Source organism: Podarcis raffonei, chromosome 2 (genome assembly GCF_027172205.1).
Source record: "Podarcis raffonei isolate rPodRaf1 chromosome 2, rPodRaf1.pri, whole genome shotgun sequence".
Classification (NCBI taxonomy): Eukaryota; Metazoa; Chordata; class Lepidosauria; order Squamata; family Lacertidae; genus Podarcis; species Podarcis raffonei.
This window is the reverse complement of record NC_070603.1, coordinates 89,034,987-89,062,307: the sequence shown is the minus strand read 5'-3', so window position 1 is coordinate 89,062,307 and position 27,321 is coordinate 89,034,987. Positions and strand designations below refer to the sequence as shown.

The 27,321-nt window shown below is 43.3% G+C and overlaps 1 protein-coding gene across 4 annotated transcripts in view; it reads right to left on the bottom strand.

Annotated features, from left to right (window-relative positions):
* The window catches only part of FGD5 (FYVE, RhoGEF and PH domain containing 5), a 144,811-nt gene that overhangs the window by 29,099 nt on the left and 88,391 nt on the right, over window positions 1–27,321 (bottom strand). For 3 of the 4 annotated variants that reach the window (XM_053378066.1, XM_053378061.1, XM_053378065.1), the window contains exons 6-10: window positions 15,816–15,967; window positions 14,232–14,388; window positions 7,199–7,286; window positions 3,013–3,063; window positions 1,478–1,536 (exon numbers count right to left, since the gene is read on the bottom strand). In XM_053378066.1, coding sequence (XP_053234041.1) covers window positions 1,478–1,536; window positions 3,013–3,063; window positions 7,199–7,286; window positions 14,232–14,388; window positions 15,816–15,967 — 507 coding nt within the window. The remainder of the gene's footprint in view (window positions 1–1,477; window positions 1,537–3,012; window positions 3,064–7,198; window positions 7,287–14,231; window positions 14,389–15,815; window positions 15,968–27,321) is intronic. The other variant, XM_053378064.1, reaches the window with a different exon arrangement.

Genomic DNA, 27,321 nt, shown 5'->3' with positions numbered 1-27,321 from the left:
GAAAAGCGTGCAACCTGAAGCACCGTATCTGTGCAGGTGAGCGGTGCGATTTGGCACTTGTGCGCATGCGCAAAGCGCAATTTAGCGCTTTTGCACATGCGCAAGCGGTGAAACCCAGAAGTAACCCTTTCCAGTACTTCCAAGTCACCACGGGATGCAACCTGAAAAGACGTAACCTGAAGCATCCATAACACGAGGTATGACTGTATTTTCATCCCTCCCATTGCAAGGATCACCTGATCATCTTGTTTTACTTTCATACTGTGAGAAAGGAGGGGGCAGAAGCTACTCTTCAAGACTTCCATCTCTAGTACTGCTGCACTTTTTTTCCCTTTGAACTGTCCTGCGACAGGATGGCTGCATGAGAGCTGCTCCTCTCGTACATGTTTCTTACATTCTTTTATTTCTTTAATTAGTAGAAATAAATTAGGTACACTGCAAAACCTCCACAGCTTTGCTTCCGTTTACTCTTCAAGAGCAGATGTGAGTCCACAGCACCAGGACTGATTCCTTGGAATGCTGTGTTGGTGTTCCTGTGTTCCTGTGATCGGAAGGTCGGAGAAGCTGCTCCCGTCACCCAGCCCATGCAGGCGCAGAAGACGTGGGCTGAACATGGGTGTATGGAAAAGAAAATGTGTGCTGCCAAGTTGCAACCGTAGATCAGTTTTCTTGAAACAGCAAACTTTAATAGGAACACAGGATGGTGCCTGACACTGAGTGAGACCAATGGTCGATGTAGCTCAGGACGGTCCTACACTGATTTGCAGAGACTTCCTAAGGTTTCACAGTTTCCAGCCCAACTGAAGATGCATGGGATTGAACCTGGGACTTTCTGTGTGCAAAACAGATGCTCTACTGCAGGTATTGTTTCTTTTTGGTCCCAACATTGGCTTCCATTTCCTGCCTGCTGAGAGACACCCCTGGAGCTCTGTTTGCTAGAACAGGTGGGGGAAGGAAGTGGCACAAGGGAAAGAAAAACTGCTACATTATGGAATTAAAAATTGCAATGTAGGTTTCCAGGTTGAACTCTATTTCTGTGGGAGCCAAACTAGACGTGACACAGCAGATCAATTGTTAGATCTCTGGAAATGTTTCAAAAGCAGCTGCCACGGAGACTTTGATGCCCTGATGTTGGAAGTGTTTAACCCGAATTTGCATAGCTATTTTGTCTATTTATAAGCAATCCCCATACTATGTCAAACCACCTAGCTCAGGCATAGTCATATTTTGTTTTAACACTGGAATGTTTCATCGTTGCTTTACAGCACAGTCGTACACATGTTTACCCAGAAGTAAGCTTGCAGTACTAACCCCGCTTACCAGGGAGTAAACCCCACTGAATTCAATAGGACTTGCTTCTGCGTGGGCATTGGGGAGCTACCCTGTGCGGTAAGTTTTACACTTTAATATACATGTTGATTTGAGATATATCTGAACTGGTAGCACTTAGGAGGCATCAGGGCAAGGTGGAACTCACCCCTTGCTGCATGCTGTCATTGGCTCGGTCCGCAACTTCGGAGACGATGAGCAAGGCAGCTGCGGTGGAAGAAAGCAGAACACGTTAACTGAGGTTCAGAAAAGAAAAGATGTGCAGATTTTTAGGAGGAAGAATATATATCCTTCTTAGGTATGGAGTCTCGCTAAGACCAAAATAAGTTGTACTGCCTAGGAATTAATGCTGTTCAAGAAATACATGTTCAAATTCCCGTTCAACCATTACTTGGTCTGGGAGCCTTAGACAAGTTGCTACAGCTCAGCCTCACTTCTACAAAATGATAGCAACATTCCTATTGAACAGGGGGCTATTGCACCCTTGTCTCAGTTACAGTTATTGCAAATATACATTATATGTAAGGTAAAGGTAAAGGGCCCCTGGATGGTTTAGTCCAGTCAAAGGTGACTATGGGATCTTGCTTTTCAGGCCAAGGGAGCTGGCATTTGTCCACAGACAGCTTTCCGGGTCATGTGGCCAGCATGACTAAACCACTTCTGGTGCAACAGGACAGAAGCCAGAGCGCACGGAAGCGCTGTTTACCTTCCTGCCGCAGCAGTACCTATTTGTCTACTTGCACTGGTGTGCTTTCGAACTGCTAGGTTGGCAGAAACTGGTGTCGATACACTGGATAAATTTACTTGAATAAATGTGAGTTAGTGAACAAATGCAATGGTAGAGCTCAGACTTTGGTGGGGTTTTTTAATATATATATATATATTAAGCAGAATATTGTGTTTGCCTCTGCTCAAACAACGCATTTTGGAACCCTCTAGGTTTTGGATCTGGCCACAATCTGGCATATGTAACTGGCTATACTTTGCACAAATCCAGAAGACAAAACATATACACTTTGGTTGCAAGGCATTAAGAATGCTTCAAATGAGAACACTGCACAGTAAAATCCCTTTCCTGGATTCAGTTTTCCATATAAATCAAACTGCGTAGTAACAACCAGTTCTTGACCATGAACATAAAACCAACTGCTTTTCAAAGTTGCTTTGAAAAGTCGCATTGAGTTGCCTGCAGCAAGAAAAAGCGACTAATAAATTTAACAAATAATAATAAATTATTACGAGGGCCATTTGCAATGCAAGCCTATACACATATACAGACAAATAAGCCCCATTGAGCACATTGGGACTTATTCACACTTAAGTGTATATAGGATGGCAGCCTGACAATTCAAAGTGTTGTCACTACTCACGATCAAAGTTTCAGATAGTAAAATTGTTTCATGTTAAGTATTTGGTCATCACATACATTGTTCATTCTAAATATCTAATATGACCTATTTTGAGATCACAAGGAACTTAAAAATCAGAGAACAGTACATGTTTTGATGAGTGAGTGGCCCCAAATGACATGAACAAGAGAGGTAATTTATCTTAAAATCAAGCTGAGATCTGAGTACAGTGATGTTGTTTGTTCACAGACTTCTTCCTGGACAAGTAGAGACACTAGCTATTTATTAGGCAAAATAAATAGTTATTATTATCATTTTTTAAATTCTGAATTACCTTGTGTTTCTTCATACTCAGCGGAATCAGGACAAAGGTTATTCAAGTAATCTGTGGGGAATCAGATATAAAGCAGGTAGTAAGTCTCAAATAAATTCTTTTTGATCCACTCTAAACACTAAACCCTTAATCTAGGTGGGTTTTCAGCCCAGATCTCAGACTGGTGGAACGGATTCTGTCATGCTGAAGACAGCCAGCCTCAGGCTGCAATCCATTGCACTTAACCTGAGACTAAGCCTAAGGAACATAGTGGGATCTACCTCCGAGTTAACATACACAGGATTGTAAACCACACTGAACCTAAGGTTTAATAACAGGTTTGCAGCTTAGGAGTGTTCTGGGAACATAAGAAGAGCCTGCTGGGTCAGGCTAATGGTCCATCCAATCCAGCAACCTGCTCTCACAGTAGCAACCAAGATGCCCGTGGGAAACCTCAAGCAGGATCCAAGCATATGAGTGCTCTCCCCTTCTGTTGTTTCCAGTCTTCAGAAGTTGTAGAGGCACAACATAGCCTTCATAGCTAGTAACCATTGGCAGCCTTCACCATGAATTCCTCCAATCCTCTTTGAAAGCTGTCCAACTCAGTGACCACTATGGTCTCCCACCCCATATTTCAACCACTTGTAGACCTCAGTTTTCTGTTACCAGGCAAAATGCTATCAAAGAGGGGGCATGGCAGATTTCCCTAGGCAAAGAAGTTCTGCATCTTATGTCCCATAACAAAGATGGCCCCATTGCACTTCAGAAAGCAGCAGGAAAATACAAAAAGGGTTCTTCAGCTGATCTAAGTGGATGGACAGGATCACATGGGATGAGACACTCTTTTAAGTAGTGGAGAAACAGAATGCATGAGGACAGGCATCATTTCCCTATACATAAGAACGACGGAAGCTTTAAAAGTTTCAGTTCATTCAAGGAGATGCCAGTGCTAGGGTAAGAGTCAAAAGAATGGGATTTTTAATTGCAAAATTCCAAACTGCCTAAGATAATGGAACAATTTCCCCAACTGATGCTCCCCCCCCCCTGGATTAATTATATTCTAGTTTAGTTAGAGTGGATACTCCTATGAAGGATTAAAAATAGATAAACACAAACTTATTCCAAATTGAGAAATTATGTTTAACTGAGTAAAGCAATATTTAATTATTGACTGCATACGACTTGATACAGATTACAACTGCGCTGAATTAATGAATACAAGTTGCGTTACTGATAGAAGTTTATACAAGAAGATGAGGGAATCTGTTATTTCTGGATCTCCCTGGACTAAGGGAAGAGCTGTTGCAATCACCACTTTGCAATATCTGTGTAGGCTATACGCAAAAGCTGTCGCTGGGGACTTGAGGCATTGCTTATCCCTGCCGGATGAATCATTGTGGTCTACAGTAATTTTTCCCAAATGTGTATGGGAAGGCAGAAGCACTGCAGCTGTAGTGCTTTGGCTGGTCCTCCTAAGTGTATCCTGCAATGAATTTTATTACTCTTGTTTGGTAATACGAATGAGAGCAACAAGGCTGGAATGATGGGCCCCTGTCAGGAGGAGATGCAACAGTCCTTTAAGTGGGGGAAAGGGGTCCTCTGAGCCCTTTTCAGCAAACAAACATTCATCTCCCTACTTGGAAAAAGAGAATTAAAGCAAGAGAATGTGGCTGCAAGCCACTAGCCAGTTACACATGCTTAAAGTAAATGGGGCATAAGGATCAATAGCAGATTGTGCAGATGAGGAAGGGATGGATCCAAACAACTGCAGAGTTCAAGACATTTGCTTGACAGGAGCAAGGGCAGCAGGTTACATCCAGAGTCACAGAAGGAACTGCAATCCAGCTGAGGTTCCCACCGGAAGAAGGATGGGAGGCAATTTTTGTCTCCTTTTCCCTGCAGTCCCCATACCATCTCCTACACCTGAGGATCTCAAAGCCCTCTTCAGCAGCTTTTCAGAGAGCAGAGAGAGCTACAGGGGAAAGGAGCAAGCAGCAAATATCAGCCACCTCTCCCTCCAGCAGTACAGTTCCATGAGCGGTTCTAAGTCAATGATTTTTGAGGTCATTTGGGGTCATTGTTATGTTCTCTGGAAAGTTGACTAGGGATCAACCAACTAACAGTCTTCCCACTTACAGAGCACATGCACTCCAGAGTATCTGCATTTCTTGCTACCTGAAAACCTTTCCCCTCCCTTTTCCTAGCAAATGAAATTGACAGAAAACTTCTCATTGTAGTTGAATTAAAGTTGGACAGGGCAACGTAACATTGAACTAGTCCCCAAAGAATGATCCCTTTTTTTAGATCAGTGCAGAAAGAGGAAAATCTTGTTAACACCCAGTGTCAGACCTGTCCATGTACTGGTGCTCAGATCAGGAAAACATCTTATAGTATCTGGTAGTGAATGGGAGTGTGACATTCACAGGGCTTGTTATACAGCAGGCAAGCTGTTTACAGGCATGCTATATGCCGGGGTGGCTAGCCAGTGGCTCTTGTTGGATACTATTTCCCATCAGCCCTAGCCAGTACAGGCGCTGACCTAGAATGATGAGAGTTCTGGTCCAGCAACCTTTGGAGGGTCACAGTTTCACCACCCCTGCTATATGTGAATACACCAAACTCATCTCACTACTACTATTACTAATTTTATTATTTATACCCCGCCCATCTGGCTGGATTTCCCCAGCTACTCTGGCTGGCTTACAACATAATTTTACAGCAAACAAATCTGTTTAATGTACGAAACAGATGCATGGACCTATTAAGATAGTTGTAGTGAACTAACGCCCCCTTGCTTAGCATCTGTGGAGGAAACCAAATCACCCAGCAAAATCACGCATTGGCATCTGGTAGTCACTTGTGCTGCTGTTCTTGCAAAAACAAAAACAAAAAACCCCCACAAAAAACAGGAACCACTGGGAAGACGGCATTTCTTTGGACTTATGATCAATGTTCTTGGACCAAGATGAAAGTACTTCTAATCAGTGCTGTGAAGTTCTCTTCGGGAAGTTCCCTTTGTTCTAGTCCATTGATTTCAGTTCTTTCTAATATGTTCTGAAGCTTTTTTTACCACTTGCTGAATATGGGTGGGATTTCTTCCCATTGCCCGCCCCCTGCAAACTTCATCGTATGTCACTCTCCACCAAAAGACATGGGCCACCCCCGCCACCTGCCCATCTTTATGCCTGAAATGCTCCATAGCTGGAATTCCTGTGGACTCATCCAACATGCTTTGCTTTGGGATGAGGTTGCTTTCAACCCAGCCTGCCAGGCTTTTCACTTTGCTATTCTTTTCTGCTCTCCTGGTGGCTTCCAGGCTTCCAGCAGTGATAATGAAGGTGACATTTGGCAGGCAGAAACATTGGGGTTACAAATACAGCTTGACACAAAACAAGGGATGCTGAACATTCATGGGGAGGAGCGGAAGCATAGGATCAGGCATTGTTCCTGACATACATGTGTTTAGTAGACTTTGGGAACAGATCCTATGCATAAGCAAGTGGCTTCTGATCTTGTATACAGAGCCTAGCCCATGTGCACAAGGTCTGTTCTCAGAGTCCATTGGGGATGAGATCAGCTACCACACTCTGTTTCCTTCCAAAGCATGTTGGCTGCCCCTACATTTGTCTGAGAAGGAAGGGATATAGAGTTTAATACAGTATTTTCTGATTGGCATAAACTCTACAACATCTCAGAAGAAAGACTATCCTCACACTACTGCAACCCGAGGCCTTTTAAAGTGGAGAAGACAATAATCTTACGTGTTGCAAAGTATGTTCTCTGCCACAGAGCTACAGACTCTCCACTCCATTTTTCAGTGGAGTTGCTGTCACTGAGAGAAATCCACGATAACATTGAAAACAAAAGGTTGAAATGTTTAAGTCAAGTGTGCTATGAGTCACAAGTTACTGGGATTCTCTCAGAGTGTATGGGATTCCTGCTCTAATTCATTCTGCCTCTGCCTCTTCAGATTCATTAGTATTGCTCTGTCAATGTTTTGTGGAAAATCCAAATCGTTATTTGCACCGACTGAGCACTAAAAAGCGGTTTTCCCTGGAGGAAGACAGTGGGACAAGAGGATGTGCGGATAAGCTCTAGGTTGACTTTCAAGGGCGATAATGCCTGAGAATGACTATAAGCTAGGAACAAACCAGGCAAAAGGAGGAACCTCCTATCATGGGAGTGGCATGTTTTATATCTTGCTTACCTGTGAGGAGCACATGGTACTGGAATATGCGCTGCACCACTTTCAAGAGCTGATGTTTCACGTTCAAGGGACTCCCACCACGAAACTGCTGTCCTCAAGAGAAGGAAAATAAGGAGGGTGAAGGTCAGAGCTCAGACATCCACAATCAGAAAATAATCAGTCATCCATCCAGGTTCACATGACTGGCAAGAGAGACATTTAAAGCGCTGTCAGAGAGAAGATGTGCCCAGGTAGTCTCCAGGAGCTGACCTTTTGTCCACAATGTTTCAAAATGAAACTAAAACCCAATATTAAATTTTCATGATTATTTATATTTTGGTCGATAGTCAAAATAGACTTCAGAATTCAGACTCCATGCAACTACAGATTTCAAGTGACCCTTGTATATTTTTGTGGCTACAGCTGGTTGACTGGAGCCAGCTGGAGGGTTCCTGCCACAAACAGCTTGATATTTATAATGCATGAGTATCTCAAGGCTAATATAAAATCCAAGAACTTTCCCAGAAGAAGTTGACATTAGTGCTGTGCGCAATTCACAGGGCAAGTGTCTCTTCACTTGGGCTAAAAGGTCATGAGTATACAGTGGGGGCCTGACATGAGCTCAGTAGCTAATCATAGGGCTAGCAGAGAAAATAGATGTGCCTTCATGACTATTTGACACATCTGGCGAGATATGGCCCATTGACCTCAACACTGTTCTTCTCTATTGTGACATGCTCACAAATGGTATTAAAAAGTGAAAGGACCACTTTCCTTTGGAAAAGCAGGCGGGGATTACTGAGGTAAACACAGAGCAGAAAGCAGGCTGCTCTTTTCCTTTTAATACAGAATTTCTGGCAGAAGTTTTAAGATGTATTAGCAAATGAAAATTGTTTCATTTCCCCCAAACAGCAGCTCTGAATATAACCAACTGCATGAAAAAGTATACACAGTCTTGGCTGGGGGGAAAACTAGGCTTGCCATCGCATGGTTCAATTAGTAGAAAGTATTTTGTCACAGAGCTGAGTCAAGGTGAGGGGAGTTGTGTAAGTTATCACTAGCAGAGACTCAAAACTGATGTCAAGTGCCATATTTGAATTATCTTATTGTCTCGGGAGGGGGCGCGCTGTTTCTGCTCCTATTTTTTCTAATGTAATTTATCTTCTTTTTTGAAAACTATTTTGAAAATGTTTTTCGTAGAAAAAGAAACAAATAATACATCGGAAAGCAGCAACATGCTCAAGAGCTCTACATATGGGCAGATTCATATAGGAGGAGATGGTCCCACAAGTGGCTTGGTCCCAAGCAATCCATGGCTATGAAGCTAACAACGAGCAACTTAAATTGCACTTAGAGCTGAACCAACAGTTAGTGCAGCAGGTACAACAATGGAGTCACATAATTCTGCACTGACTGAAGCTTCCAGCAGCCTGTTACAGTTGCCCAATCATTGATGCAACACATGCATCTATCACTCATGGTAATATATGAGAGGGCTTTTCCTGTGAGGGCAGCACTCACTGCTCCAAGAGCTTGGATTAGCTCTTTCTCTGTGTACTTAGGTTCCACCAGCAGTTGAATCGTTTTTCAACAAGCCTTTGATCCCTGCCGCTGCTTAAATTATTAGATGTTTGTTCTGGCTCTCTGGATTGTTTTTCTACATTTAATTTTGGTCATGTGTTTATTATCTTAGGGTTGAGTTTGTGTGTTTTTGGATCCTCAGTGTTCTTTAATTGTACTTGTCTCGCTACGTTGTGGGTTGTTTTGTAAAGTCTCATGCCTTGAAAACGGAATGGAAATATCTCGACAGGGAAACAAACAAGTAACGTAGAAATAAGCATCTTGTTACTGCGACTCCGACTCCTCCTGTTTCGAAGTCTGAGAACAAACTTCAGCCAAAAGTTAACAAGGGTCATCTGGCATGGATGAAGTATGAAACAGGTTGCGACAATCCAGGCTGCCTTGGCCGGCCCTGGAGCCATTAAAAATGAATAGCCATGTCTCTGATGGGACGACGTTGCCACAACTTACTGTCTCATCCGTTTGCTACTTTCCACCTAAGTTTCCATAGCAGCTTCAACAAAGGAAACAAAGGAAAAACCCAGGGAGTTTGCATTAGAGTTGCTAGCTAAGTGGCATTTGTTGTTGTTGTTGTTGTTGTTGTTTAGTCGTTTAGTTGTGTCCAACTCTTCGTGACCCCATGGACCAGAGCACACCAGGCACTCCTGTCTTCCACTGCCTCCCGCAGTTTGGTCAAACTCATGCTGGTAGCTTCAAGAACACTATCCAACCATCTCGTCCTCTGTCGTTCCCTTCTCCTTGTGCCCTCAATCTTTCCCAACATCAGGTTCTTTTCCAGGGAGTCTTCTCTTCTCATGAGGTGGCCAAAGTATTGGAGCCTCGGCTTCAGGATCTGTCCTTCCAGTGAGCACTCAGGGCTGATTTCCTTAAGAATGGATAGGTTTGATCTTCTTGCAGTTCGTGGGACTCTCAAGAGTCTCCTCCAGCACCATAATTCAAAAGCATCAATTCTTCGGCGATCAGCCTTCTTTATGGTCCAGCTCTCACTTCCATACATTACCACTGGGAAAACCATAGCTTTAACTATACGGACATTTGTTGGCAAGGTGATGTCTCTGCTTTTTAAGATGCTGTCTAGTGCACTTAGGAACCTTCAAAAGCTGCCTTATACTGAAATGAGACCACTGATTCATCTGAAGGAGCGTCTCCACCCCCATCGTTCTGCCTGGACACTGAGGTTCAGCGCTGAGGGCCTTCTGGCGGTTCCCTCACTGAGAGAAGCAAGTTACAGGGAACAAGGCAGAGGGCGTTCTCGGTAGTGGCACCCTCCCTGTGGAACGCCCTCCCATCAGATGACAAGGAAATAAGCAACTATCTGACTTTTAGAAGACATCTGAAGGCAGCCCTGTTTAGGGAAGTTTTTTATGACTGAGGTTTTAACGTATTTTTAATCTCCTCTTGGAAGCCACCCAGAGTGACTGGGGAAACCCAGCCAGATGAATGGGGCATAAGTAATAAATTATTATTATTATTTTCTAACTCAGTATTGTCTATAGTAAATGTCAGTGGCTCCCCAGGACTTCAGGCAGGACTTTGTCTCAGTCCTACCTGGAGATGCTGGGGATTGAAGCTGGGACATTCTGCACGCATAGCAGATGCTCCACCACTGAGCTGCAGTCCTTCCCTGAGATATCCACCTGCTGCTGCTGCTTTTCTTGTCATGGATTTGCGGTGAAAGGGGAAGCGGTGTCTGTTCAGTTTCTGATCATCATGCAGTGATGGCCGCTTCAACACAGCTGTCTATTGTCCACTCGGTGCTGTTCGTGCATGGAGGATCTTCTCAGCATCCACACAATGCTGTCCTCATCAAAATGTCACTCCATATTTTCCGCCACCTCATTTCATCTAGATTTGCAAGTTTTGCAGATTTCTCCCCTCCCCCCGCAGTCAAATTTTCAGTGGAAATGGCAAATACGGAGGAAAAGAAGGGGGAAAGGGGGTGTCATTTTGATGACGGTGTGGACGTTATGCAAAACTTCCATGTGTGAGCAGCACCAAGTCCCCCAAAAACCTGCCATATGGAGGCACCCTAATTACTAAAGAAGCTGTAGGCAACCCTTTTTACTGACCAAGCCTTTGGCACCTCCATATTCAAACATTTCCAACTTTGCACACACACAAATATCCGAACAGGATCAGGATCAGTTTCGAAAGTGATACAGTGGTACCTCTGGTTACAAACTTAATTTGTTCCGGAGGTCCGTTCTTAACCCGAAACTGTTCTTAACCTAGGTATCACTTTAGCTAATGGGCCTCCCACTGCCGCCGTGCCATTTCTCTTCTCACCCTGGGGCAAATCCTTAACCCGAGGTCTATTTCCGGGTTAGCAGAGTCTGTAACCCAAAGTGTTTGTAACCTGAGGTGCTTGTAACCCGAGGTACCACTGTACAGGAGAGATTTGTCTTTCTTCCATCACCATCCCTTTAAACGAAGTTACTGAGTGTTATTCCTATTTGGATACGGTTGTGAGTGGGGAGAAAATCAAGGATACAAAAACGCGAAGCAAAACCCAAACCCACAGGAAGCTTCTGAGTTCAGATTTACGACTCCAATAAAAATCCCATTAACTCCACTTGTAGCGGAACTGAGGGGCAACACACCAAGCTGAGATAAAAGCATTAACACGGCAACTTTTATCCCTTACTTAATAGTAGGGTCTGTGACGTTCCTGTGAAATACATTCTGACCCTGCTTCCTGGGGCACTGCGAGGGAGATGGGGAAAGGGCAGAGTAAGAACCATTGATCTGAAACACACCAAAGGCATCTTCAGAAGAGCTGTACTAATTTATGTGCCAGACAAGAAGAGCAGGATTAAGGCAAGACTCTGCATTAGTCCCAAGGGAATAGAGCACATTCAACTGCCAAGCATAAACTCAAAGAGAGTCGGGACCTTTCTGGATATAGGGTCAGGCACTAATTTACCTCTGAATTGGTGAACTGGGAGGACCATTTAGGCATACATATCAGAATTAGGCAAGGAAGAATCTAAGAGTGTATTACTGGGGCTAAGTCCAAATCTCTCCCCACCCCCGCAAATGTATGTGGTGAAAATTGGGGGGTTGATCCCAGAAACAGTTAAATCTTCCTTTTTTATTTTTACCTTTTTCCTATTTTTCTATTGCTGCCTATGGGGACATTAAAAATTGAACTTTTTTTAAAAGAGAGAGAGAGAGAGAGAGAGAGCGCCCACACTAGTTTTCTGGATCTCAGCATGCCCTAAACACAATATTCTTCTGGAGCATGGTGGTGGTAGTGAGGAAAATGGCTGCTGCTAAAAAAAATATGGCTGCTGCTGCTGCTATCTTTTTGTGGTGGCAGCCATTTTCCTTCCACAGTGCCCCAGAATGCTGCTGCATCTACGGTATTCTGAGGCCAGAAAATGGCAGTGGATTGGTTGCTGAAGGAAATGTGTTACTTTTAGCTGGTGACAAGAAAAGGAAGAACAAAAACAAAGACCCTACTACTAAAGGAGAGCAGCTCCCTGAATTTGGCCCCTATTCAGGGTCATAATTTGCACCTGCTACCAGCATTAGGGTTTCCAAAATGATAATTACATCAATCCTGATCTAAGCTCTGGTATCTACACTACAAATTTATACAGGATTTATACCCTTCTAACTGTTATGGTTTCCACAAAAAATCCTTTGAATTTTAGTTAGTGAAGGGCGGAGACAGAAAGCCATGCACCTGTCAGTCAGCTAATGTCATATGATTTAAATCACATCAGGTGATTTAAACTTCTGGGAAGAACTCTATATATGCTCCCGATGCGTCCTTTGCAAGTCTCCCTTGAATGCAGCCACTGCTGTAAAGGAAGATTGATTCCTCAAATTGAAATTGGCACCATATGACACTAGATGATGGACATGGTGAGCCAAACCATGTCCTAGGCCAAATGAGGAGGCCAGGCAGCCCCAATGAAGCCCATGGGTCAGACGTTCCCCACTGCTGGTGAACGGACTGACAATTCTCTGTTACAGTCAAGGTGGACAGACTTAGTGGGATGGAAGTGTTTGGAACACATATTCTCTGCCCTGCAAATATTACCTTAGAAAATGTCTTTTCAAGTAAGAATCTATGTCTAGAAGGCTTTCAGATGAACCAACCCCATATGTTGCTGTAAGTGTAGAATCCCATAGTCTTCTCACAGTCAATGAATATGCACCCCCTGGAGGAGCAGAACTAAGCCAGGTGCTGTTAGCACATCTAAACCTCCTTCCTGTCTTTATTCTAACAGAGAGTTCTCAGTTTCTTCCACTTTATCCCCTCACAAAATTATAGCTTACAAGGTTCTCTAGGGAAAGAGAGTAAGTATTAAACCAGATAAAGTCTGTGGTAGGAATATGCTCTGAATATCAAACACACAGAGATGCATTTTGTGAATATATCCCTGCTGGTGAGAATACTGCCATTGCCTTTGAGACAAGCAATTTTTGACTCTAGTATATCGAACACCTGGGCAACAAGGAAGTACAGCCCACAGGATAACCAAGTTTGAGATAAGCCCCAAAAAACAATTATTGCAATTAGAAGTCTGCCTTTCCGATCAAAGCCTTCAGAGCAGCATTCTTAGACTCCATTTTTATATTTTTGGCCTCAAGAGTTCAGACAGTGAAATATCCACGGGCAAATGTTGACAAACGGTCATTTTAATGAATTATCATTATTAATATTTCAGATGTGCTGCAGAGGGAGACATAATCCATATCTCAAGGGCCTGACAGCCCAAGCCACATTAAAAATACAGCAGCCAATTTATCCTCGTAACCTTTTCTGTCAGATAAGTAAATATTACTACCTCTCCTCCCCTACCCTTTACAAATGGAGAAATGGATATATATTAAGGCTGACATTGTGTGCATCACCACCAGAAGAAGAAGTGTCACTGTGGCAGGAAGCAGAAGAGAGGGACAAAGTTTGCATTAGTCCCGTTCAGGGATTCTAAATTCCTTCTACACTGAGCATGAGCACACTAGCCCTATGGTTTTCCCTGTGAGACTGTTGGCAAGTTAGCAAAGGCCAGGTTGCAGTAATGTGCAGGACAGAGGATGAAGGAATTACTTAGTTCCCATACATTTGGTGTCAGGTATGGAGTGCTCAGTAACAAGACAATCCCTGACCTAGAATTCTTGCTGCTTCCATCTCCCATAGCTGCCCACAGTTATGTGAGAATGGATGATCACACATTCATTGTTGTTGTTGTTTTATTATAGCAGCCCTTGCGTTCCATACGTAAGGGCACAAGCAACCCCAATTCTTCTCACTTGAAGGTGTGCAAGTGGATCTAATAGGTACTCCTCCAGACTTAACCCTCCTCCAAAGCTATCCCTGAACTGAGTCATCATTAATACCCCCCTACATGACCCTTTCTGAGCTCTGAAGGGAGGGCACACAAGGAAGGAAGGAGAGAGTGAGAAAGAGAACTACAGGACAGTCCTAAAGCAGTGTGAGGAAAGGACTGAGGGCCCTTACCTCAAATTCCCGAATGACAGTATCCAGCTGGGAAGTTTTAAGGCGGGCTTCATCCAGCAAAGCCAAATTCCTATCAAACTGCATAATGTAAGCCGTGTGGTGAATGAACCTTGATTCCCTGGAGAGGAAAATGTCAGCCACTTTCTGGTGATCTTCCCTAAAGCCACATCAGGATAAACAAACAAACAAACAAATGAAAAGGTTACGACATTTGGGGCTTTTTCATTTAGGAAACAGGGAAGTAAGAGAGGTCATGATAGAGCAGGCATAGGCAAACTCCGGCCCTCCAGATGTTTGGGACTACAACTCCCATCATCCCTGACCACTGGTCCTGTTTGCTAGGGATGATGAGAATTGTAGTCCCAAACATCTGGTGGGCCGGAGTTTGCCTATGCCTGTGATACAGGCATATGAAGATTATGCATGGTGCGGAGACAGTGGGCCGGGAGGTGTTTTTCTCCCTCTCTCATCACGCTAGAACCCAGGGTCATCCAGTGATGTCGCATGGTGGAAGACTAGTGTGCAGACAAAAGGAACACACACACATGGAATTGACTGCCACAAGATGTGGCTGCCATCTTGAGTGTTGTTGTTTTTTAAAAAGGGATTAGACAAATTCATGGAGGATAAGGCTGTCATTGGCTACTAGTCATGGTGACTGTATACCCTGTCTCCAGAACTGAAAGCAATATGTCTCTAACTGCCAGTTGCTGGGTAACATGAGCAGGAGGGTGCTATTGCCCTCATCTCCTATTCTTTGCTTCCCAAGGAAGCCATATTAGCCACTGCGGGAAACAGCCGAGGGGGTCTTTGGTTTGGATCTTTCCCACCTCTACTGGATGCTGCCCACAGCCATTCCCATTTATCAGCCCTGAGCTGCTTTGTGAAGAACAGGCCTTTTTAATACTCCAGGTCCACACATGATGCAACACACCTATCTGAAGACAGTCCACTGGCCACATCTGGTGGCCCAGCAGAACCTCAACAAACCTCCTGTTCGGGGAGCTGGCCTAGGACTGTGAAAAAAAGGATTTCGTCAAACGTCCCACAAGCACAATATATGGTTGATGGGCTATTATTTGTCTTGATGGCAAATAAATAGGTTCTATATATTTAAAATGTTGATATCCCACCCTATCCATTCAGGCTCAGTGTGGCTTTTGCACATCTCTTTTCACTTACACAAATACTGCAGACGGTATCTGTGACTTACTATCTTGTTATCAGGATCCCAACCTTCCAGCAAAATGTACTTTAACAACGGTAGAGGAAACATATCTGGAATCTATTGAAAATGAGGTCATTCAGTAGCCAGATATATAATGCCTGAGTGCATAGCATCTGGAGTTCTTACAGATCATGCTACCATGTTCTTGTAACAGATATAATGTAAAATCTCAGGGTGGAGGATAGCCTCTTAGCATTCAGGGTGAGGCCATCACAGAGGCAAGTTGTCTCACATTCAGTTACTTTTGATTCTCCCTCTATTCAAAAGAAATAGGTACTTGGTTTTCCTAAAGATTTCAGGATGTCGGGAAAGGATGCTGTCCTGAGATGGTATAAAGGCCTTGCTAAATCACTTACCAATTGAGAACTTTTTCTTCCAGCTCTTCCAGTATTTCTTGGTGTAGTTTGTAGATTTCTGGGATCTCATTCAATCCTTCCTTGAGCTTTGCTTCTTCATGGTCATTGTTATCTTCATCTCCCAGCACTTTTAAGACAGCTTCATAGAAATCCTGTGTACACACAATTCAGAATATCATCTGTAGGCTGTTGCCCAATCCTACTCACATGTTCCTGACTACCATATTCAAAACCTGTCATTCAGTGCCAAATTTCTTGTCTGTGCCTTGGTCATTTCTTTTCCTGACTAGCCATTTGCTTTCCTTACCTCTTGTTGCCTCACTTTTCTTCAACTAAGTTAAGGTTGACCCAAACCATAATTTTCTGATGCCACACAGTCCTCTTGTGGGATTCAAGCGCTCCCTTGTCAAGAGCTTGAAAACCTTTCAGAAAGACCCTTGAAACAGGGTGCGAATTTGACACAGAGGCACTGTGTGAAATCTGAGATGTCACAAATGAGAGAACTAGACCAGCCGGACAATGATTGTCTCCTTGTTTGTTGGTTTGAACCAATTTTTACAATGCTAAAGAAAATCTTTCCCCATAAAAACAACTTGTCTAGTCTTGTATCACCACAATAACATTACCAAAACCTATGTACTAGTTTCCTTAATTTTATGCATCAATAAGACCCCTAGTCTTCATATTTAAAGACGTCCTACTGTTCTGCTCCAAACTACATTTCAATTCCATCTTTCCCTTAATCCCCTTTGTAAAAAACAAACAAAAAACCTAATGCATTATGGTCACCCTTTGTTCACCTCACTGACGCGCCCTTTTATACTTTCCTCAGTACTGCTTCCTTGCCCTACAACATCTGCCTTCGCTAAATAAACCCTTCCTCAAAACAGACTTCATTATAGTGTTGTTTTTCAAGATAACAAATTCCTTGCACATCCATGTGGAAAACTGGAATTTCAGTTCTGTCTGCCCTTATGCAATAGTCAAGGCACTTCAAAAAAACCACAAAACCCCTCCACTAAAAATTATGATAGTTATGCACTCCTCTTCGCCCCAATCATAGAGACGTAGAGGCAGCACTACTGGATTTAAGCTGCAATCATATTCCTGCTTACCTGGAAGTAAGTCCCTTTGGACTAATTGGGGCTTACTTCTGAGTAAACATGTACAGGATTGCACTGTTAAGGTCCCTAGCATGAGATGGAATCTCTTGGAACTGAACAGTGTCACTGTCAACACCACCAGCAAACACATCTGGAAAGGCACAAAGCAGAATGCATGCTATGTGAAAAGAGTGTGAAAGGCATGCAGCAGTTTGCTCCCCAGACTTTCAGAGCCCAGGGATCTGAGTCATCTTTTCACAGATGATTGTACGGTTTCTGCAGAGTCCCGCAGGCTAGTGTCTATCGGAAAATATATAGCTCCAAGGCATTTCAATGGAACCAAATCATAGATCACTGTTCATCTGTCCTTTTTGTAATAAGCATTTTGCCTCACTGCTAGCCCTTGTTAGTAGGGCTTGTGTTGTCACACATCAGCAGGTCCATTTATTCCACAAAAGTCAGCAGCAAAAACAAGGCAAATGGGGGGAATGGTGCCCATCAACAATAACCCATAGCAATTGTTTTGTCATTGTTGATTTTTAAATGTATGTCAAATGGGACCATGTTCAAGTTGTGCATGTCCTTTCGTTGTGGTAGGTAAAGGTAAAGGGACCCCTGACTATTAGGTCCAGCCGTGACTGACTCTGGGGTTGTGGCGCTCATCTCGCTTTATTGGCCGAGGGAATAATAATAATAATAATAATAATAATAATAATAATAATAATAATAATTTTTATTTATATCCCGCCCTCCCCAGCCGAAGCCGGGCTCAGGGCGGCTAACAACAATAAAACAATACAAAAGTACAACACAAACAACACTCTAAAATCATTCATTATAAAATTAATTAAATTCAAGCCACTGGCCACCATTGGGCCAGAGCTCCACGAAGATTGCCGAGGGAGGGAGACAGGCTGTGCCCTGGCCAAAGGCCTGGCGGAACAGCTCTGTCTTGCAGGCCCTGCGGAAAGATGTCAAGTCTGAACCGTACAGCTTCCGGGTCATGTGGCCAGCATGACTAATCTGCTTCTGGTGAACCAGAGCAGCGTATCGAAACGCTGTTTACCTTCCCGCCAGAGCGGTACCTATTTATCTACTTACACTGGTGTGCTTTCGAACTGCTAGGTTGGCAGGAGCAGGGACTGAGCAATGGGAGCTCACCCCGGCGCGTGGATTCGAACCACCGACCTTCTGATTGGCAAGTCCTAGGCTCTGTGGTTTAATCCACAGCACCACCCGCATCCCTCTTCGTTGTGGTAGCAATAGGCAAAACTATTCCACTGCCAAGGAAGGCTTCGTTTGAATCAAATTTCAACTCTAGGAACTGTGTTTGGTGAAAAGGTTAAACACTGGAACATATGGTGATAGGATGCATAGCACCTTTCCTTTACCATAGACTGCCCATCACCACTTTTGCCAAAAGCTTTCAGCCTAATGGTATACATTTGTGACTATTTGCACCTCGAAAATGGTTGGTGCTGCTAAATACAAGCTATATTGTTTGAATAGTAAAAAGCAGAGTAGCAAAATCACTTTCCCCCACACCTTTCACTTCTTTTCCCTTTGATTCCCAGATAACACATAAGACATGGCGTGAGTTAAGCATGTTGCTATCAAATTCACGGACATCTATCAGGGCCTCACTGGGCTTCCGCGAAGCACTTTTCTGCCACTTTTCTGCCAAAACTTCATTCCTTTGGTCTGGTTTAGAACCACTGTTACGCTATCCAAGTTTAGTTGGGAGGCTGGATTTACCATTTCCATGTGTTCTTTTTAATTATACAATTTTCTGCAGAAATGGCAAATCTGGATTAAATAAGAAAATACTTGATGAGGGCAATGCCATGTGGATGCTGTGCATAAAGGTAAAGGTAAAGGGACCCCTGACCATTAGGTCCAGTCGTGACCGACTCTGGGGTTGCAGCGCTAATCTCGCTTTATTGGCCGAGGGAGCCGGCGTACAGCTTCCGGGTCATGTGGCCAGCATGACTAAGCCGCTTCTGGCGAACCAGAGCAGCGCACGGAAACACTGTTTACCTTCCCGCTGGAGCGGTACCTATTTATCTACTTGCACTTTGACGTGCTTTCGAACTGCTAGGTTGGCAGGAGCAGGGACCGAGCAACGGGAGCTCACCCCGTTGTGGGGATTCGAACCACCGACCTTCTGATTGGCAAGTCCTAGGCTCTGTGGTTTAACCCACAGCACCACCCACGTCCCTATGCTGTGCATACATCTATATTAAACTGCTGTGCCTAAGTGCCCATGGATTTGATGTCCAAAACTGATCTCTGCTCCTCCTCTGGTATCCTGCATCATCCCATAAGCCTATGCCCTTCTGACAGTAACAAAACATGGCAGGGATTGTGCAGAGAAGCTAGCCGAGTATTTCTACTGTGCCTGGCAAGTATCCTGAAGAACTATTCATGGGTATAAATCTTTCTCTTTATTCCCCTGGAGCGGATACACTTAGAGAGGAGTCTGAGCCAGGCAGCTGGGTGTTCCTCGTTCTGGCCTGCGCTAAGGCTCTTGCAGGCAAAATGTCTTCTTTTCTGCCAATCTAATCTTTATGGGAAAAATAACTGGATCTTTCGTTGTCTACAAAAGTAAATGCACACCGGAGGGAACTGGAAGCAAACTGTAAGCTTCTGCTAGCAGTGGAGGACCATATGGAATCACTTAGAAAAACATCCAGCGCTTTCCCAATTCCTCCTCTGCATCCCAATAAACCATGGAAGTGCCTGGAGATTTTAATTGCACAAGAAAGAGGAAGGAATGGAGGAAGAACGAGCAACCGAGAGAGGAAGAGTGGGACCCATCGACTGGAAAGCCAGCATGAAAGAGATGTCCTCTGAAAATTGCAGAGTTTGAAAGCTCCCTGGGGTTCTTCGTTGATAGCAGCCACAGCAGATGTGGATGTTACAAAGCTTCTTGGTTTCATTTTTAAAAAAAAGTTTTATCTGTACTGATCTGACCTTCCTTTGCTGTTTCTACACACCAATAACTCTTGCAACAGACAAAAACTACCTGGAATATCACAATGACACTGTAGCTATTGCTAATACAGTCGTATCTCTGCTTACGTATCCCTCTGGATACGTAAACTTCGGGTTGCAAACGCAGCCAACCCGGAAGTGTATACTTCTGGGCTTTGCCACACGCGCATGCACAGAAGTGCTCTGTGTGCAGCACGCATGCGCAGAAGCGCTCAATCGCGCTGCGTGCGTACGCAGAAGGGTGCCTCCAGTTACAGACTTTTCGGGAGACGGCTGGGCCTCCAGAATGGATCCCATCTGTAACCAGAGGTACCACTGTACCAGGAATATGCCTGGTAAGAGACATAGTTGGATTATGGGTGACGGGAATTCCAGCTGATCAAAGGATATCCTGTGACACACATACACACACAAGAACACAATGTTCTTGCGCCTGGAACTTCCTCTCTTTCCCTCAGTGTCACTGTTTTCATGTGTCATAGCATTTTTATCCTGTATGTAGGTCTACACCAGGCATAGGCAAACTCGGCCCTACAGATGTTTTGGGACTACAACTCCCATCACCCCTGACCACTGGTCCTGTTAGCTAGCGATGATGGGAGTGTAGTTCCAAAACATCTGAAAGGCCGAGTTTGCCTATGCCTGGTCTACACAGTTGCTTGTACACTAGCCTTTTTCTCCAGAATTGATGTCCTCCCTTCCCTTACGTATTGGAATCCACACACAGCATCGCTGTCCTCCCATGTTTTGTTTTGTTACAAAATTCAACTGCAGCAAAGCACTTTTAGGGCTTCTGAGGGGAATTGTTCCTTGGAACTAAAAGTTACCTGTTTGCAGGCTCAAATTGTTTTACTGGTAGCCCAGCCAGCATGAATGACTTGCCACACAGTTTAAAATTAAGGCAGCCCTGCCCAATCAGAAGTAAATCCTAGAGAATTCAGTTGTTGCTGTTGTGTTCAAATCCTGCTTGCTGGTTTCCCACAGGCATCTTCTCAGCCCCTGTGAGAACAGGATGCCGAACTAGATGGACCATTGACCTGATACAGCAGGTCTCTTCTTATGTCCTTATGTTATGTTCAATGAACAAGGAGTTCCTGTTCACATAAATGCTAACCAGATTATTTATTTTAAATTATCATTTTTTTAAAAAAAAACAATTAACACAGCTGAAGCTAACTAAGCAGCAAAACCTAGCCAGAAATTAAACTTAAAACAGCCCACACTTCTGAAATAAAACCACCTTTGCCTGGCTCCTGAAAGCTGAGAGAGATGAAACACCGCTGTGAGGGCCTGTTCCCAAGGAATTTCCCATTCAGTCTCAGATGGGGAAGGCCACACACAGGCCGGGCTCCTGGAGAAAGATCTGAATATATGAATAAGTTCATATTATAGAAAGTGTCATGGACTGAGCTGATTTTGAGCTTCAAATGTCATGCTGAGTGCTTTGAATTAAACTAGGAAGCCATCTGGATCCAGTGAAGATGTTGTCAACACCAACATTATACTGGATGACAAACATGGATGGAAGTTCACTTGGTGCCTTTACCAGCCTGTGTATGATCCTCAACCCAGTGTTTACTCACTGGGCCAAACCCTAGTAAGACCCAAAGGGTTTATATTACAATTCTAGCCATGTGTACTAAGAAGTGATTCTTACTGAATTTAGTGGGGTTCCGGTGAAGATGAGGGAGAAAATCAATTCAGTTCCCATTTAAAGACAAATCTATTGAATTCACACTTTGTAAAACAATTATGAGAACCAAAATGTAGCCATCCATTGAAATTCACACTTATCCAAATATTGTGATGCAGGCCTCCAAACAAACAACGTTCACAAAAGTGAATACATGAGGTAAAAGCATGCATTAAAAATGACTATCTTAGTGCAAACAACGTACATTAGGAAAAATTCTTGGGAAAATGTGTCTATGAGTCAAAGCTGTAAGCAAAAAAATATGTTTATTAGGAGAAAGTCACGCTAAAATGCTGATGGGTTTTCATGAGGATATTTTTAAAGTTGCTGATTGCTGCAGGAATATGGAGAGCTGAATTTAAGATTGGAAAAAGGAGAAACTGAGAGAATCAAAATGGACAGGTCTTTCCATCTCTACTCTCAGCTGAGTGGAGTTAGAACTGCAGCCTTAAACATTGCCTTAATATCATTACACTTTTAAACTTGAGACAGGATATTCCATGTCCAGACACTTTGGATAAATCCTGGTGAGAGTTTGTGTTTTTACAGACTACTGTACACAGAACAAGCAAAAATTTAGAATGTTGCCAGCCAGAGTGGAGTACCAGGCAGAGGGGAGTGCAGCTGTTTTAACAATCCACCAAAAGCAAAGATTCAGCAGAGTTAATAGAAATAGCAGCCACCATCCTCTCAAAATTGTGAATGACCATTTCCCAGTCACACTGCATGCAGTATGGCAAAACATGCTATGAGAGTGCAAGAGAGTGCTTTAATAGGAAACTACCATGGCCATATATCTCATCCAAAGATGCCATTCATACTTCATGCATTTAGGTACCTTCATAGATCGGGTTAGATGCAATGCAAAATCAAACACTCATGGTTTCAGTGAAGAAACTCGAAATTTTATGGCTGCTTTCAAAAACTATGTTGACTTTCCCCAGCAAGCACAAAGTAAAAGTGAAGTTTACACAGCGTAGCCATTCTACTGCTACACCTTTACCACTGCTGGTAAATTGCTCCGAAAGCTTGGCACATTATCTCCCTCCATCATTAATACTAGCACTGTATCACTTTGCCACTTTCCATTTCCACTCACGAAGAACTACACAGATACTCAAAAAATGTATAGGCACTTTCGAGCTTTTCCTCTCAAATTAATCTGGAACTTCTAGTATTTTCACCTCAAATTAATCGGGACTGTTACTCAGTCCCATGAAACACACCATACCAATCCGAGAGAACATTATTCGTCTTTCAAGCTCTGAACTAAAGGGATTGTATCCAACTAAGATCCACTGAAATGAAAGGACCCAAATTAGCAATGCCCATGAATTTCAAAGGGTATACTCTACTCTGAGTAAAACTAATGTTAGATACAACCCACGGTATCCTGAAAATCTGCCTCTACGTTTTTTTTTGGGGGGGGGATCCATTCTATCCCTGAAAAAGTGGAGGTAGATTTTCTGATGGTTTGCGGGGTGGGATTAGGATAAATTCTGAGAAATATTTGAGGGTGGGTGTGTTTGGCTAACCCAAGTTAGACAAAGTGGTCGAGGGCTTTTTTAAAAAAAATATCCCCCCCTTAAAGAAAGATTTGGGGGGTGGGGGTGGGTAGAGACCAGTGCAGCTGCTGTGAACAGCCACACAACCAACCAGGGTTTCTATGGTCTGTGCTTCCTGGAGCCTGGGCCAGACTTATCATGGAATTCACTATGTGACATGATGCGATGTAGTTTAACTCCCATTGTAATTCTGTCACAGGCTACAGAACATGCAGTGGGGTGGCTGTGGAGTTGTACATCAGCGGCAAACAGCTGTTTGCTTGGGCTTTTTAAAATTGATAATGATAATCTATAAAAATGAAAACAATTTTGGCCATCTCATCTAACTAAGGAAAGCCAATCTGAACATTTTTTAATGCTGTATTGTTTTTAATACTCAACTGGGAGCTGCCCAGAGTGGCTGGGGAAACTCAGCCAGATGGGCGGGGTATAAATAATAAATTAGTATTATATTATTATTATTTCTCAGAATTCCCCCTCCTGTATTTGGGGGGGGGGATTTTATTTTTGCCCCACATGAACTGGAAAAAATGGCCCAGTCCTATGCCAAAGGGTCCCAGACATAATTACTTTAAGGGCTGTCTGCTTCTATACTGACCTGCTTTGTCCTCCTTGCCATCAACTCGGTGTATTACAAAAGTGAGCATTTTCAGTGATGGTGTCAAGGCTCTGGAATACTCTCCAAGTGGAGACAAGTCAGGCTTCCTCCTTAACGTGTTTTCGAAATAGGCTTTCATGTACGAATCTGCTGCTCTTGATTTTAAAACTGACTGCTGCTTTTAGATATTTAATATATATCTTTGTAATTGTATTATTCTCTTTTAATCTGAAATGTATTTTTTCTTTCTTTCTAACACAAACTACCTGAAAAAGAGCAAGATTTATCTAACAGGAGAATTTTCCAAGACATATACCACTCTCCATGTGGGCTGGTGTTTGGTGGTTGAGGATTAAGGCTGATGTTCACGAGTCTATGTCAGAGATGCACTAAACATTTTCAAATGTCAGGGTTCACTTTGAAAGCAACGCATTCAGCTGAATGAATCCTAGGTGGGAAAAATGCTCACCAAACGTTCTCACTGTTTCAATGCTATTTGATGTCCCTTTTTTGTCTTTCTGACTGACACTGGTGCTTCTCAGCTGCATTTTCACTCCTCTCACAGTCCTCATTTGCCCACACTTCTGCCTTACTGACTGTGGTGACCCAGAAACTTTGATAATTTTCATCCATGATACCATCACATTACATAATGTGTTGTGGTGTCACTGAACAGATCAAGTGGGTTATTAAAGCCACTGGTAACAAATGGCAATGTGGACACGTGGAACCAAGGGCTGTGGCGAAGAAGATTTAAGCAAAAGGAAAATGTTGCTGCAAAGAACACCACCGAAACACAGATGTGATCACAGGTGCTGAATATAGCAGGAAATGGAAGGTGATTGTGAACACTCACAAAAATGAGCATGAAATGAGGCAAGTAGTGTAGGCTCATTTATCTTCTCTTCTATTTGTCTTTTTAAAAAAAGCAGAAGGATCATTTGCACTGTGTGTTACATCTGTTGCTGCCCTTTACCATTTCAGTTTAAAGGTTGACAGTATTGAGAAATCCAAGAATTTCTCTAGATTATTTCCCCCTGAGAGTTCACTACACATCATCACACTATAGCAGCCAAAGCTATGCCTCAAATCTGTAAAAAAAAATCACTTAACGAAACTAAAGTTTTTCTTTCTCATGGATTTCAAGCAAATGTTACTATATTATTAATTGCCTCAATAGATGTGTGATTATAATTAATTCTCAGACAAATGAATTAATTCCAGCAGCCAGGATGGCTAGCCTCGCAATGATTAATTCTGCAAAACCAAAGCCTAATAGTAATGCTGTAAGCATCCATAAAAAGAAAAAAAAATGCTGTTGCCTAAAGTGCTGAAAGCCTGGGAAACCATTAATCACAGGTAAAGTACTTTTGCAGTCTCAATAACTCTGATCAATCACAGTACCCGAAAGGTCTCCAAATTCATCATCTGAAAAACACAGTCCAAGAAAGAAGAGGGAAAAGGTACAAAATATTTTTTAGTTCATACAATTCCCTGCTAGAGAACTGAGGAAAGAACTAGAGCCATCCAATTACATTCTAAGTGACTTGTGAGGCTCAAACCGGAGTGTATGCTCCTGGCACTATTTCTGCCATTAGAAAAATTGCAACTGTTATTTCACATTCACAGAGCGCCAGCTATTTTCTAGACACTGTGTAGAACATAAATGTGACATGGTCCTGAGACCTAAGCAAGAGAATTTGAATCCCAGCATTTTGTAGCTCCCTCTCTCTCATGAATGCTGGAAGTGTCAATTAGTCAATGGCAGCATTCAGATGTAAAAATAAACTATGGCTTATTACACTAATGAGCTTGGGACTTGTAAGCTCCCTCTTCCTCTTCCCTCCACCTGTGCAGCTGCACAATTGAAAAGTAGTGCAGCATTATGTCTGAACCTTAAATGCTGGTTAATCGCAACCAGGGCCAGCCCAACCTGAGGAGAACCACAAAATGGCACACATACTCCACCAGGGAAGAAGAGGTAAGTGAAGATCTACACCAGGAATCGGGGGGTGGATAAAGGATGGGATGAGATCAACAACACCTCCTATTTGCCAAGAGGCTGCTGTAGAAGTGGCATTGTGGAGGTGGGGGACTGCCAAGGAGACAACAGGAGACCATGCTATCAGTTTGGTCAGCTAACCAGAAAGCCTGATGGCTTCCTCATGTCATATGTACTTGGTACACTGATTCAGCAACTTGCACTGTTCTTAGCAGATTTAAGAGACCATGGTGGCACACAGAGTACAAGACAGTCTCTAAGGTGAGCAAGGACCAAGCTACCACAGTCTATGCTTTGAGCTAAGCTGAGGCATCTCTGAGGGTGCAGAACGAGTGGCCTTGCACAGCAGAGAACAGCAATGCTCTGAAATCCTTTCATTGGCCACCCCTGTTTTTCTAGTTGAAGATGAACTGCAGTAAATTCTAACACAGCAGACACAATTTGCCTACTACCCTTCAACTGCTGGGTGGAAATTAGGTCATGGATCGTGACCTCAGTACATGCACTCACTCATTCACTCACACACACACACACACACACACAAACTTGCGCACGCACCAAAATCAAATGAGGCTAAGCACTGGCAAACTGTACAATGCACGTTTCAAATACTGTACCAGTAGGCTGTTTGCAAAGTACTTGGCCAAAGGCCAAGAAGGGCTGGCACACATTCTCTCTCTGTGTGTGTGCGTTTAAAGGAGGGACACTAAGTAGTTGAACAGCCATTTTGGCTTCCTGTTCCCTCTGTAAAGACCCATGAAGAGCTATTTTCCCACCTGCTGACTAGGAAAAAATGAAGACGCAGAAGAATAAATGAATCAGCCAATTGCAGCTGAAAACAGCCTATTGTTCTCAGATGTTATATCCCTCTAAGCTTTTGTCAAGTGCTTTGGGCACTGTAACATTCAACGTATTTTTTTCATTTAGACAGACTTCTCCCATTCATTGGGAGATTTCATTAGCAAAACAAGCACTTGATTAGTCCAACAGGACTTTCAATGCTGTCCAAGAAACCCAAGGCAGAAGAAAGTGTGCTTTGGCTCATTGCTCACTACCCCTCCTAATCATTTCCAGTTAATTATTACTGGCTCAAATCTCATGATGTTTGCAACACATGTAGCATTGTATAGCTGTATTCATTTTGGTCTTCATGCGTAGTGTCTAACCTATTTCTGTCTTTCTAGCAAACCACTGATGCAAAAGCAAAATGACAAATGGAAGGACTTATGATGGTACTGAAAAAAATGTTCTCAACAAAGAACTTTCAGTTCAAATTGTGAGCCACAGTGGGGTTGAGGGGTGCAAGGGGGGAATCACCTGGCAAATTTCATGGGTGGGAGGAGAAATCTGTGGGAAGCTGAACCTCCCACCACTTCTGGGGCTTATCTCCCAGCAAAATTTCTTGGGCCTGCCCTGTTTGAAGTGGCGCCTAGTGACAGTGCAAGTTCTCTCTATCGTGTTTGCTTTCTAGTGGCATATATGTGAGTCAGCACTTGATTCTGCAGTCATATGATGAACATGGTATGAATAAACTCTCCACTTAGTTTTCCT